This window comes from Euphorbia lathyris, chromosome 5, assembly GCF_963576675.1.
Source record: "Euphorbia lathyris chromosome 5, ddEupLath1.1, whole genome shotgun sequence".
Classification (NCBI taxonomy): Eukaryota; Viridiplantae; Streptophyta; class Magnoliopsida; order Malpighiales; family Euphorbiaceae; genus Euphorbia; species Euphorbia lathyris.
This window is the reverse complement of record NC_088914.1, coordinates 28800410-28814923: the sequence shown is the minus strand read 5'-3', so window position 1 is coordinate 28814923 and position 14514 is coordinate 28800410. Positions and strand designations below refer to the sequence as shown.

At 34.3% G+C, this 14514-nt stretch overlaps 1 protein-coding gene across 1 annotated transcript; it reads left to right on the top strand.

Moving 5' to 3' along the window:
* Nucleotides 1-1091: 1091 nt before the first annotated feature.
* LOC136230766 (pentatricopeptide repeat-containing protein At5g48730, chloroplastic) lies at nucleotides 1092-4287 on the top strand. The gene is made up of 3 exons (XM_066019939.1): nucleotides 1092-1841; nucleotides 2611-3017; nucleotides 3393-4287. The coding sequence occupies exons 1-3, from the start codon at nucleotides 1431-1433 to the stop codon at nucleotides 4105-4107; spliced, it is 1533 nt and encodes a 510-aa protein (XP_065876011.1). The 5' UTR covers nucleotides 1092-1430; the 3' UTR covers nucleotides 4108-4287.
* The last annotated feature ends 10227 nt before the right edge of the window (nucleotides 4288-14514 follow it).

Sequence of the window (14514 nt, the reverse complement as noted above, 5' to 3'; positions counted from 1 at the left end):
AAAATTACTTTTTTTTTGTCATAAAGGACTTAATTCGACCAAAAGTAAAAGATGAGGAGACTTAATGTATCTAAATAAAAGATTAAGAGCTTAATGAACCAAAAAAAGGAAAGATCGGGAGCCTAATTATACTTTTTGCTTTTAACGTATTAATTAATGAAATTAAGTGTAAAAATATTCTCAAACATTGACCGTCAAAAACAACTTTACTTTTACCATCTTAAAATGTGGAGCAAATTTACTCTTAATATTGATAAAATGAGTGAATTTGATAAATAACTCATCAAATTATCTTCCTAATCATAAATTTTGTCATTATGAATAGTTTTTCAAAAAAAAAAAATAAACATATGAATAAACGTAAAAATAGTTAAAACATAAATATAAAATTGTATAATATTTTGTATGAGTTGGATAAAAAAATTCAAATATTTCATCGAATTTAAAAATATTAATCTCCAATTCTATTATTAAATGACAAAAAATGTGAAATCTTTTTCAGAAGCAACTAATATGCAACTCATGCGGAATAAAAAAAACAAAATATCTATATTTATAATGATGTCCGAAATTGACTAACTTATCAATACATATAAAATTGTTTTTGGTTACCAAATTTAAGAGTAAAATTGCACCATTTTGAACGTTAGAGATAAAAATTACTTACTATCAACGTTACGGTTTAATTAAACATTGATTAAATTTATCAAAAATAAGCAAATAACTACTTAAATAATTAGTCCAGAAAATCTTGTTTTATTGTGTTTTGGTCCTATTAGTTATGGATCTAAGCCCATATCAGTATGATTCTTACAATTTGTAAAAACCAAAACTTTATTCTCTACACATTTTCATGTAATAACTCAAATGGCCTCATCCTCTCTCAAGCTCTTTTTTGCCTTTTCAAAATTTGAAACTTCAATTAAAGGAATTCATCTTATCTATCTCTTCCTCAACTTCAAATTTTTTTTTCTTTTTCATTTCATTTTCCAGTTTAATCTTCTTTTTCTTTTTTTTTTTGAGGAAATTACAGAAAAAAACAGTTTTGGATTTTTTATTATCATTCTATCACATAAACAGCTATTTTTTTTTAGATTTGAAAATTAAAAATAAAAAACCAATTTCACGGTTGAAACTCATCAAACCAAGCCTTTTTTTTGTTTTTTAATATGCTAAAACCAGTTTTAATTTTCAAATACTTGACATTTTAAAAAATTCTTTATAAATAGAAAAAAAGTCTAAATATTTAGATTAATTGTGACTAATATGTAACTTACCCTTTTTTTTTTCCCCCAAATGTTCGAGAATTAGATTGGACTCGGACGATCCCTAATTGATGGGCCTCAAGCTTTTGTAGGCCTATCCCGGCTATCAGCACTCTCAGCCCCTTGTTTTCAACTTCTTTCTCATTCATTCTCCAGAAAATATCCATGGCTTCACTCTCCAGCTCCACTCATCCGTTCCACCAGCCAATTAACCGGCAATTGCCGAAGAGTTCAAACTCATCGCGTAGCATATCAATACCCGAACAGCGAGCATTTTCTCTTCAACACCAACCGGACAATGATGCAGTCCTAGTGCCAGCGACACAGAAAGGACTAGGGAGGGATGGGATAGACTGGGAAAAGCTCAAGTATAGAGAGGCGAGAGAGAGAAAAGAGGAAGGAAACAACAAGATTGCATCGAGGAAGGCAATTTCTATTATTCTTCGACGAGAGGCTACTAAAGCTATTATTGAGAAGAAGAGAGGTCCTACCAATTCTAAGAAATTGCTTCCAAGGACTGTTCTTGAAGCTCTTCATGAGAGAATCACTGCTCTGCGTTGGGAATCTGCTCTTAAGGTTAGTTTATTTTGTTAAATTTGATTCAAGTTTCAGTCCCTGGATGTTTTTACTTCGAAGGAAAGGGGAGGATTGTGTTTGGATGCTAAGAAAATGTGAACGAGGAAAGAAATTTGTTAAGTTCCTTAATTAAGATGGGGTTTTAAAAAAAAAAAATCCAGGTGGTAGAAACACAGAAGATCAGATATCAGCTTGCCTTTTTCTATATCCAGTGTTCATTTGTCCTTTAGGTATTATATAAATGATCTGCTCGTTCAATTCTTTAAGGGTTCTTTCTTGTGATAACTGTTAAGAGATAATTCTATGTGATATTGAATTTGGGTGACTTAAAAGTGATGCATGTGCAATTTGAATGATTATTAGTTGAATTTTTAGGCACAGAATTGTAGCATATAACAGGTTCTTTTTTTGTTCTCTTTTGTCTGCATTTTCTCTGTAAGGTTTTGTTAATTTCACTTATATTATATGAATCCTGCTTTTACTTGGATTATATTATCTCATACTGTTTTAGTTGAGTGGCTTATTTTGTCTGAGAAAAGTTGTGTTATCTAGGACGAGTTTTACAACAGAGAAGAATTCTTATATTAGCTTTCTGAATTTCCGGGTATTGCCTAGGGTAATTTACAATGATTAGGACGAGTTTCCACTTTCAGATGGGACGTCGTTTCTCAAATCTTTACCTTTGTTGACTCTGCCCTTTTACAGCTCATTTGGCGAAGTCATATATAACGTTTGCTCTGATTCTTTAAAGCTTGCATATTTTGGCCAGGTTTTTGAATTACTAAGAGAGCAAATGTGGTACAGGCCCTATTCTGGTATGTACATCAAGCTCATTGTCATGCTTGGAAAGTGCAAGCAACCCGAAAAAGCTTTTGAGCTCTTTCAAGAAATGGTTGGTGAAGGCTGTAATGCGAACCAAGAATCATTTACTGCGTTATTATCTGCTTATGGAAGGAGTGGTTTCCTTGACAAAGCGTTCTTGCTGTTGGAAGAAATGAAGAAAACTCCTGATTGTCAGCCTGATGTTCAGACCTACTCAATCCTTATAAAGTCATGCGTCCAAGTCTTTGCCTTTGATAAAGCGCAGGAACTTCTATCTGATATGACATCTGTAGGAATCAGCCCAAATACAATAACTTACAACACCCTCATTGACGCATATGGCAAAGCGAAAATGTAAGTAGTCGTCGACCTCATACAATTTCAATACTTTGAATGCTCCATCCGGTTGCTAAGAATTTAATGGAAATTCTACCAGTCAATGCACAATGTGATATCTTTGCAGCATCAGTCAATAGTTTCTTTCAGGCATGTCTTAACCTTGTAATGGCTGCTGTTTTAACTGTTTTCTTCTGCTTTTGAGTTTTCGGCCTCCTTGTACACACTCTCTTGCACTTGGTTGTCTTTTTTTGTATCTTTGTGCGTTATTCTTCAATTTTTCATCTAAACATTGAAAAACGGAAATGGTATTTATGTTCTTGGAAACCAGATGGAGCATCATGTTGTGATTTAATTGCAAGGACAAAGCTCAAAATTTCTATTTCCCAAAAGGTTTGCAGAGATGGAAGCAACATTGGTGAAGATGTTAAGTGAGAAGAAATGTGCGCCTGATGTTTGGACTATGAACTCCATACTTAGAGCCTTTGGCAGCAGCGGGCAAATCGAAACGATGGAGCAGTGTTACGAGAAGTTTCAGGGAGCAGGGATTGATCCCAGTATTCTAACCTTCAACATTCTTCTAGATTCCTATGGAAAAGCTGGAAATTACAAGAAAATGAGTGCAGTGATGGAATACATGCAGAAATATCATTATTCATGGACAATTGTAACCTACAATGTGGTGATAGATGCATTCGGGCGGGCGGGGAATCTGAAACAGATGGAGTATCTGTTTAGGTTAATGCAGTCAGAAAGAATCAAGCCAAGCTGTGTTACACTTTGCTCTCTGGTGCGGGCCTATGGACAAGCTGGGAAGGCTGAAAAAATTGGAGGAGTGTTGCGTTTCATTGAGAACTCAGATATGAGATTGGATATTGTGTTTTTCAATTGTTTGGTGGATGCTTATGGAAAAATGGGATGTTTTGCAGAGATGAAGGAAGTGCTTGAGCTAATGGAACAGAAAGGATGTAAGCCTGATAAAGTAACATACAAAACGATGATTAAAGCTTATTTAAGCAAAGGAATGAGCAAGCATGTGAAGGAACTACAATATCTTATCAGATCAGTTGAAGGGCCTCAATTGCGGAGGAAGAAGCCTGATTTTTGATGACGACTTCCTCACATCAGGTTGTATAATTCTATGCTTTCCTGTACATCATTTATTTGTTTGTGATTATATATTGTGATTATATTCTGCAAATATTCATGTGCAAAGTCCATGATATAATCATATACGAAGTGGGTATACTCCTAATGAGAAACATAGAATCAATAGGAACTTTTATTATTGAAGTTATGTGATTACAATGGAATAAAGGGTCAAATTCACCCTTCAAGTTGAAGTGTCAATTTAGCCCTAATTAATCTTTGGTTATCAACTCAATCCTTAAAGTTGGCATTTGGCATGTAGGGTCAAATTAACCCATGATCATAATATATTTTTTATATCTGAACTTTATCATGTTTATATTTTGATATCCGAAATCTATTTTTATACATAAAAACTATTATATTCTGCACAGCTGCATAACGCTTTGGTGTCAACGCAATTCTTTATGCGGCAATGCAGAATATGAATGCACTAATGCTATTTTGAGGGGTTTAGTGAGTTTTTTTGTCTCTGTTTCGAGAAGTTTCTATCAGAAATAATTTTTCGTGGCCCATACTCCTATTTCGAAGAATTTTTTGGAGATTTCATTTATTAGTACGGTTTCAACACCTTTTAAGTATAATGCAGGCAAGCACGCCAGGAAGTAACCAGGAGTTTACGGGGAGGCGCATAACTTGTTTAGGACAAAGAAGTAGGAATCTGGAATCTTCCCCTTTGCATTTCTTATATGAAAAAAAAAAGAAAAAAAAAACATTAGGAGCCTGAAAGATTGGATATCTGTCATTTCCATTAAAAATAGATCTCACGTACATGATAAAAAGGTATCAAAAGTATATTATACTTTCAGGGTTGATTTGATCATGGATTAATTTGATCCTTAACACCAATTTTAAGGACTGAGTTGATACCTAAAGATTGATTTGAACTAGATTGACCTTGCATGTCAAGTTTAAGGGTCATTTTGACCCTTTATTCTATTCTATTACAATGTGTGATGATTATATCCATACTATTCGTTTAGCTAGTTACAATCTGTTATTGAATTTGCCAGCTCAGCTAAATAACTAGCAAAACAGTTTCTCTCCTCAACTAACTAACCTCTCTTCCCGCCAATATGCTTCCTTCGAGTGTGAGTCTACAATTAGTTGTAATTAGGCATAACACATTTGATTAAATGTAAGTGGCTTGGTGAATGAATCTGCCTATTGATGCTCTGAATCAATATATGGAGTAGCTATAAAACATGTGGCTAGATTATCGGGAAAAATGTGGCATTCTATGTCCACATGTTTGGTTTTCTCATGGAAAATCAAATTAGTATCCATGTGAATTGTTGCTTGGTTATCATGGAACATTGGAATAACTAATTGGGGAACAAAACTAAACTCATTTAGCAACAAAATAAGCTACTTTAACTCACAAGAATTGGTTCCCATTGCCATGTACTCAGACTCAATAGTGGATTTGTTGACAATCAATTGTTTCTTGGATTTCCATGAAACCAAAACCTTTCCTAGGAAAACACAGTATCCAGTTACCAACTTACGTGTCTCCTTGCATTTGGCTCAACGAGAGTCACAATAAGCAGTCAAGTTATAGGTACTGCTTGATCGATAAAACTCTCTCTCTCTATCTATTGTGCCTTTTAGATATCTTAACACATGAAGGATTGTCTCAATATGTAATTGTGTAGGACTTGTCATGAATTGACTTAGCTATTGGGTAACATAAGACATATCAGGTCTGGTAAATCCCAATTAAAGAAGCATGCCAATTATCCTTCTGTAACTTAACACCACAAGAAAAAAAAGCTTGAAGTACGAAGTTATCATCTTGAAAACTTGCATTCTGAACAAGATTATGAATGCATTTTTGTTGTGAAATAAAAATCCCAGCCTTTGAGCAAGCTCATTCAACATCTAGAAAATAGTTTGCTACCCTTAAGTCTTTAATAGTGAGAGCATCATTTAACTTCTTTACCTTTTCAATAAGATTCACTGATCTACGTATACAATCAAACATAGGAATTCACCTCCCAACCTTTGAGTAAAAAGATAATAGTTCATGAACTTATAAGTGAAGATTTTATTCTGTTGGAAAATGAATGAGATGATTTGATAACAACTCAATTTGTTGTAGAAAGTATATTTATTGTTGATGTGATACTTAGTTTAAATACAGCAGAAACACAGTTATAGAATAACTGTTCAATAACTACATCCTACAAATCACTGATTTAAATAACCACTTGAGGCAACTGACTAAAAACATACAGATGAAAAATACAGGATGAAATAGCAGTTACTAAAGCATAAATTTAACACTCCTCCTTGCTTTGGTTACTGCAAACTACAAGCTTTTCTCTAAGGAACTCTGAAGAAATATTTGTGTCCTGTTTGTTTTTTTTCAATAATGAGGTCTGCAAGTGTGCGCTGTGGACATGCATCTTTGGACAAAAATAACTCAAGTATTTTCTCCTCATGTTCATCAATCTCATCAAAATCACCAAATTGAGTTTGAGTTTCAGAGAAACCATTAAAATCGTCAAGGTCCCTTTCTTCATCTTCTTTTTTATCCTTGACATTTTCTTCTTCAGCTAAAGCAAATGCAGTAGTACCAGTAGGATTTTTCTCCTCGGCCTCCTCTTGAACTTCCTTCTGCTGAATCAACGCCTCTTTCAAAAATTTTGAACTCAAACCTGATGAGATCATCTTTTCACAGACTTCTGAATCAATTTGTGTTTCAGTAAACACTTTTTGCTCCTCCTTCAATGGATTCAATGCAAAGATCTTGCCTTTCATCTTCACTTTGAAGACATCTTTGTCCGCTGAATCCTTTATGATGCAGTGATTTGTTTCAAATAAAACTTTGAAACCCTTCTCAAGAAGTTGGCAAACACTTAACAAATTCTGACTTATGTTAGGCACAAATAATACATCTTTGATTATTTTTGTACCTGAAGTGCTCTTAATAGCCACTGCACCTTTTCCCTTCACTGGAATGTATTCTCCATTTCCAATTCTGACTTTGGAAACTGCTGATGTATCTAGCTCTTTGAACAAAGCATGATCATAAGTCATATGGTTCGTACATCCACTATCTACAAGCCAATTATCACTTGAATTTCCAGGAGCAAAACATGAAGCCACAAAAAGATACTCATCTTCTTCGTGATCAGCAACTTGAGCAACATTTTTCTGTTGAGTGTTGCTTTTGCAAATCTTTTGATGATGTCCCATCTTTTGGCACTTCTCACATTGTTGATCTGGTCTTCTCCAACATTTAAAAGGTGGATGACCTTTCTTCCCACAATGATGACAAGGAGGAAAGTCAGATTTATTCTTCTTGTACTTCATCCCTTTTTCTCCCTGACTAGATTGACCATTTGCAGATAATGCACCTTCAACAAAATTCTCAGACCTTAAAAGTCTCCTCTGCTCTTGTGCCTGCAAAGCGTTCAACAACTCTGCCAAACTAATTGTTGACAGATCCTTAGTGTTTTCCAGAGAAGAAATGGTTGCTTCAAACCTTTCAGGAACAGTCACAAGAAGCTTTTGAACTAATCTAGAATCAGGAAATTCAGTACCGAGTAATCTTACTTTGTTAGCAATGCTAATCAATTTGTCCGAATACTCTTTGACAGTTTCTGAATCCTTCATCTTTTAAAATTCAAATTCTCTGATCAAGTTAAGAGCCTTCATTCCCTTGATCTTCTCATCTCCTTCAAATTCCTTCTTCTTCAAAAGCTGATTTCATTGTCATGATTCTGATAAAGATATCATATGAGACTGCAGCAAATAATGTAGCCCTGGCCTTCGACTTTCTTGATTTCTTCTCCTTGTGATTTTTTATCTGCGCCATAGTTGGATTATCAGACAATGGAGGAACTTCGTAGTCCTCTTCAACAGCTTCCCAGAGATCATTAGCCTCTAGATGTGCTTCCATCCTTGCTGCCCAAATATGATAGCCTTCACCATTGAAAACAGGTGGTGCTAATGCAGTAAATGGAGTTTGTGACAAATCCATAAAGAAGAAGAGAAAAAGAAATAATAACAAATTCACAAGTCCCTCAAGAAGAGAGCTCTGATACCATTTGTTGGAAAATGAATGAGATGATTTGATAACAACTCAATTTGCTGTAGAAAGTATATTTATTATTGATGTGATACTTAGTTTAAATACAGCAGAAACACAGTTACAGAATAACTGTTCAATAACTACATCCTACAAATCAGTGATTTAAATAACCACTTGAAGCAACTGACTAAAAACATACAGATGAAAAATACAGGATAAGATAGCAGTTACTAAAGCATAAATTTAACATATTCCATTGTCTCGCATTCTGCTTTAGGCCATAAAAAGATTTAGATAACTTGCAAACTGATCCTGGAGGAAATGTAGAACGCCCATGAGTTACCATGTAAAGTTCTTCATCAATGTGACCATGCAAGTATGCATTATTGATTTCATTTTGGAAAATTGGCCAATTTTGAGATGCTGCAATGGCTAGAAAAACTCTTACTATCACCACCTTTGAAGGTATTATAACAATCCACCCCAAATTGTTGACTACACCCCCAGCTATCAACCTTGCTTTGTACATGTCTACATTTAGGGCTGTTGAAAGGGGTGTTCAACAGTCGGTTCAGTCTAAAAACTAAATCGAACTGAAATAATTGAATACCGAATAAGATTTCAAATTAAAACCGAACCTAATCGAATAATATTACAAATCGAACCTAACTGAGCCGAGTATTTCGGTTCGGTTTGGTTTTCTGTTATAGCATTTGTTAAATTTTTTTATTTCTTACTTTATATTGAAAAAAATAACGATTCCTAATGTATTGTTGATTAATGTATTGAAAGATAAGATTTAATTTTTTTTATGGAGTATGTTTATAGGGGTTGGGTTCATTTGTTAAATAATACTGCAAGCATATCAATATATTAGGGTTTTGCTATTTAGCGCCTTTAAATTACTTATCACCGTTTCCATTTGGACAATTTTGCCCTTTATATAAAAAAATTTGCAAAACTAGGAAAAAAATTGAGAGAAAATTTCAAAATTTGGCCTAAACGGATGGCGCATTCCCAGGGCCGGCTGAGCTTCTAGGTAACCTAGGCAATTGCCTATGGCCCCTTAAAAATTAGGGGCCCATATATATTATTATAGTAATATATAGGTTAGTTTGGTTAATTGGTAAAAAAAAAGAGTTGGGATAAATTTGCTACATATGTATATAAGATTTTAAGTAAAAAAAAATTGTCAGTTTTGGAGATTGGAAAGTACGAAATATTGTCATATTTTATTTTTGGAAGGATAAAAGAGGCTCCACTCAATTGACTAAATGCTAGTAAGTAGATCATTATTTCCTCTTTTTGTGTTTGATCAGAGACTTGGAAAAGAAAACAGATTCAATTGTATCAGTTTTCTAACGTTCAAAAACTTGAAAAGACAAGATCAGTCCTTATAAATTGAGTTCTTTACAATTAAATTTCTCTACTACACGTTCTTCTTTAAATGACAATGATTTGGAGAAAAAATGTCATGAATTAAGTGATTTATTTGAGCATAATGGACAATTTGATGTTGATGGTTATGATTTATTTTCTGAGTTAAAAGTATTGAAAGTAGTTTTAGAAATAGAAAATGATTCTCCTTTAAAGATACTATCTTTTATTAAAAGAATAAACTCGTTTCCTAATTCTTTTATTATTTATCGACTTTTACTAACAATACGTGTAACAGTTGCGTCTGCAGAAAGAAGTTTTTCAAAAGTAAAGTTAATTAAAAATTATTTACGTTCTACTATGTCACAGGAAAAATTAAATGGATTAGCTTTATTGTCTATTGAAAATGAGACATTAAAGGATATTGAATATAAAAGTTTAATTAGTGATTTTGCATCTCAACGGGCTAGAGCAATTTTTAGATGAATATTAAATTTGTAATTTCATGTATTTGTAAAAGTTGTAAGGTATTCCTCCGTCAAAAGAGAGGATGCTATTATACTTAAATACATCTATTTATTTTTATAATTTTGCTTGTATATAAGGGCCCACATTTTATATTTCGCCTAGGGCCTCAAGTAGTCCCGAGCCGGCCCTACGCATTCCCCCGGTCCATGGCGGGAACGGATGGTGCATCGCCATCCGTTCCCGCCATGGGCCGAGGGGAATGCGCCATCCGTTCCCACCATGGGTCGGGGGATACGCCATCCGTTTAGGCCAAATTTTGAAAAATGCAAAAATCTCCAATTTTTAGTGATGAAAAATGCAAAATTCTCCAATTTTTTGTGACAAAAAATGCAAAATTGTTATGAAAAATATTTATTATTTTCATGAGTTCTTTGACAAAAAAAATGTAAATTTTAATGTTTCCCACTCGTAATCATCCATTTTCGGGATTCAGGTTGTCACACATCAATTAATTTCAATTATTGTTGTTCGGGTTTATGATTTTGGAGAGAGAATTTTCAGTTTTTTATCAAAATTATGAGAAGGGCAAAAAAGTCCAACTGGAGCGGTGATAAGTAATTTGGGGTGGTATTTAGCAGCTCACATATATTAACATTCTCAAAGGTAAGATTTAATATATATGCAGTAGACAAATAATCAATATTAATGCTTTCTCACTTCTCGTAACTAAATAAAAGGGTAAGGTGCAAAAATACCTTTAACATTTACACCCAGGAGCAGTTTTACCTCTAACATCTAAAATGGTGCAATTTTACCCTTAGCATATTTTTGTTACACCGCATCCCCTAAATAAATAAAATTAAAATTATAACCTTATAATCCAAAATATATATCAAATATCTTTATAAGGCACACATAACTAATATATAATGAATTTAATTAATCCTTATTTCGGTCTGGTTCGGTTATTTTGTCAAAAAAAAAACTGAATTGACCGATATTACCGATATATTTCCATATTTAAAACCGAAACCTAACCTATTAGATCGAAAACTGAACCGAAAAACCGAAATTCATTAGTTCGGTTCGGTTTTTGAACACCCTTATCTACATTTCCATCAGGTTTGTATCTAACTATAAACACTCATTTGGATGTGATAGCTTTCTTACCAAGTGGCAAAGGCACCAACTATGATGTTTCGGTAAGCTCTAAAGCTTGCAATTCTTGCATCCAATTTGGATCTTGATGAGCTTCTTTATAAGTGGTTGGTTCCTTCACCTTTTGAATAGCTAGGAAAACTGAATGGTGAGGTGAAAAATTGAAATGCACAACATTAGTAACAAAATCATCTGTCTAGACAGGTGGTTTACTTACTCTAGTTGAACATCGAGTAGGAGCAACAATGGGTAAAGGAGTTTGCGAAGGAGTATAAGTTGTCGCATTATGTGACAAAGTGGGTAAAGTAATGGTTATAGGTGAATTATGATAAGAAGAAGCAAATTGAGATGATGATTTGGAAAAATTAGATTGATTAGGCAATGTGTCTGCATGAATAGGAAAATTTTCAAAAGGAATCAAAAGTGGAGAATCCATAAGCATGACTAGTTAATGGTGATTTTGTGGGGGTAAATTTGTGAAGTGGATGGACCAACATTTAAGTTTCGTGGTAAAATAGATTTCAAATAAGGAAACTATTGTTCATTGAAGATAATGTCTTGGGAAACATAGAGTTGTTTAATAGTGAGGTTATAGACTTGAAATCTCTTTTGGCCAATAGATCCACCTAAGTAAACACATGTTACAGCCCTAATAGCAAATATATCCTTATAGGGAGTATTATGAGACAAAAACAAGAGCAACCAAATAGGATAATCATGCAATTCTTTATAGAGCAACTTCATAAGGACATTTCCAATTTAATACCTTACTAGGTGTTATGTTTAGTAATGTATTAACATGACAATTTGCTCCTCCCCAAAAGAATAAAGCAAACCAGCTTGATGAAACAAAGCTCTAATAATATCAGTCAAATTTATGTGTCTTCTTTCTACCACTCCATTATGTTGGGGGTATGTATACACAAGTTCTTTGAAGCAATATGCCATAAGCCCGAAAAACCTTCTATGCAATTGATCTAGTGAATTCCATGCCATTGTCAGGTCGTATTTTATTCACCATAGCTCCAAATTGAGTGAAGATGAGCTTAATGAATTGATCCAGTAATTGAGGACCCTAATCTTTTGTTTTGAACAAAATAATCCATATCAGCCTTGTAAAATCATCAACACGAATTAACAAAAACCTTTCACTTGTTATGGACTTTCTTTTATATGTAACCTAACAATCTACATAAATTAAAATCAAACATCTTTATTCAATAAATGGAACTATCATAGTTGCGAAAGACGAAAGGCGAAAAGCGAGCCAAGGCGGTAAGGGCAAAATACCGCCTTGAGGCATCGCGAGAGGCGAGGCGACCGCCTTTCGCATGTGAGGCGACAAAAAAAATAGAAACACCAAAAAATAAAATCATTAATATTAATAACTCAAATCTACTATTTTAAGTCTAAAGTTGTAAAACACAAAAAAAAAAACTCATAATCCTAATAACATCTAATCCAAAATAAAACCTAATTCCTAATAACATATCAAATGAACACCATAATCAATCCAAATCCTCATCATCAAACTCCATCTCATCATTGATGTTTTCCTCTTCTTCATCCTTGTACTCTTCATCTTCATCTTCTTCCACATATGTTTGTGTAGGTCTAGTAGTAGACACAACACTTTTACCTTTTGCCCTAGTTCTATAGGCATCTTCTTCCACTCCAAGATCATCCGTAGCTAAATCCCATCTCATCTCATCATTGTCAAATACTAAATCATCATCATCATTACCAACATCTCCTTCCATTGTACCCACCAACCACTCATTACTATTATCGATATCTTTTAAAGAAATAGGATCAATGCGATCTCGTTCATCAAATCTACGTTTCAACGCTCGATTATACTTGATATAAACCAAGTCATTCATGCGTGTTTGAGCTAGTCGGTTTCTTTTTTTGCTATGAACCTACAAAACAATAATTAAAAAAACAACACTTTTATGATCCTTTGAACTATGTCAAAACCTAAAGTGATCAAATAAGTGAAAAAGTTATATTTATAAAACTTACATGCTCAAGAATACTCCAATTCCGCTCACAACCGGATGCACTACAAGTGAGACTAAGCACTTTCACTGCACATTTTTGTAATTGTGGAGTACATGATCCATATGTCTCCCACCATGCAACTAAAGAAAGAAAATTACAAACAAGTATTAAAATGCATTCAAGTTGTTAAATAATAAATATGAATGTGTAAATGTTTAGAAACTTATATACCTGGGCTCATTGTCTCTCTATACCTAATTGCCATCTTCATTCTGAATAGATCATTACTAGAATTTTGATACAAAATCAGTTGCTCACCGATCTTGTCTTGTTCATCTTCACTTTCTACCAATCTTTCCAACGCTTTCAGATAGCCTTTTTAATCTCACCATTTACATCGGGTGCACCAAAGAATTATGGATTTAAAAGGAATCCAGCTGCATGTAGTGGTTGGTGGAGTTGCCTATCCCATCTATGATTAATGATATCATAGATATTTTGATAAGAAGCTAGTTTATGGTCGAAGGCTTTTGCTATTGCCTCTTTAGCCCTATCTATAGCCTCATAGATATATCCCATGGGTGGTTTTTTCTCACCATCCACCAATCGGAGTACACGGACTAAAGGGCCAAATATCTTCAAGATATTCAAAACACTTTTCCAAAAGTGTACGCTCAAGACACATCCCGGCGCATTTTTTGCACTAACTTCTTTTGCCCACTTACTCTTAGTCCACTCATCAGATATAAACATTCTCACAAATTAGCCTTCAACCTATGCATACGTTGAAGCGTTAGATAAGCATTGGCAAATCTTGTGATACCGGGTCGTAGTGGCTCTAAGTGTCTGATAGGGGTCAAAAAACTCTATCTTTGGGTACGGTTTTAGGACGGTTTTTAGTGTTATTTCATGAATAAGCGAGCAATTCTCGCATTTGTATGCCTTTGTGTGAGTTAGTTAGGAATTAGAAATGTTTTATTAACTTTTTGTTGTTTAGGCTCGTTTTCTGATCATTTTAGGCAAATAAGGCCAAAATGGCATGTATGTTATAATTCCGTTATCTTTTATAGCTAATTGATCCGCCAAAAGTCGCACCAAACGAAGCGTTTGCTTAAAATGAGCGATTGACGGGTCAATTTAGCCTCGAGACTAATGTTATTTGGAGTTTTCGTGCATGCGCATGGATAAATTCGGGCGAAAATTACATCGTGGAACATCGAGCAACCGTGCAGAAGCGTGCAGGGCAAAACGGCTCGTCGAACTGGCCTTTTTAGGCCAGCTCGCCGAGCAGGCCCCTGGAGGCCTGCTCGGCGAGCTGGC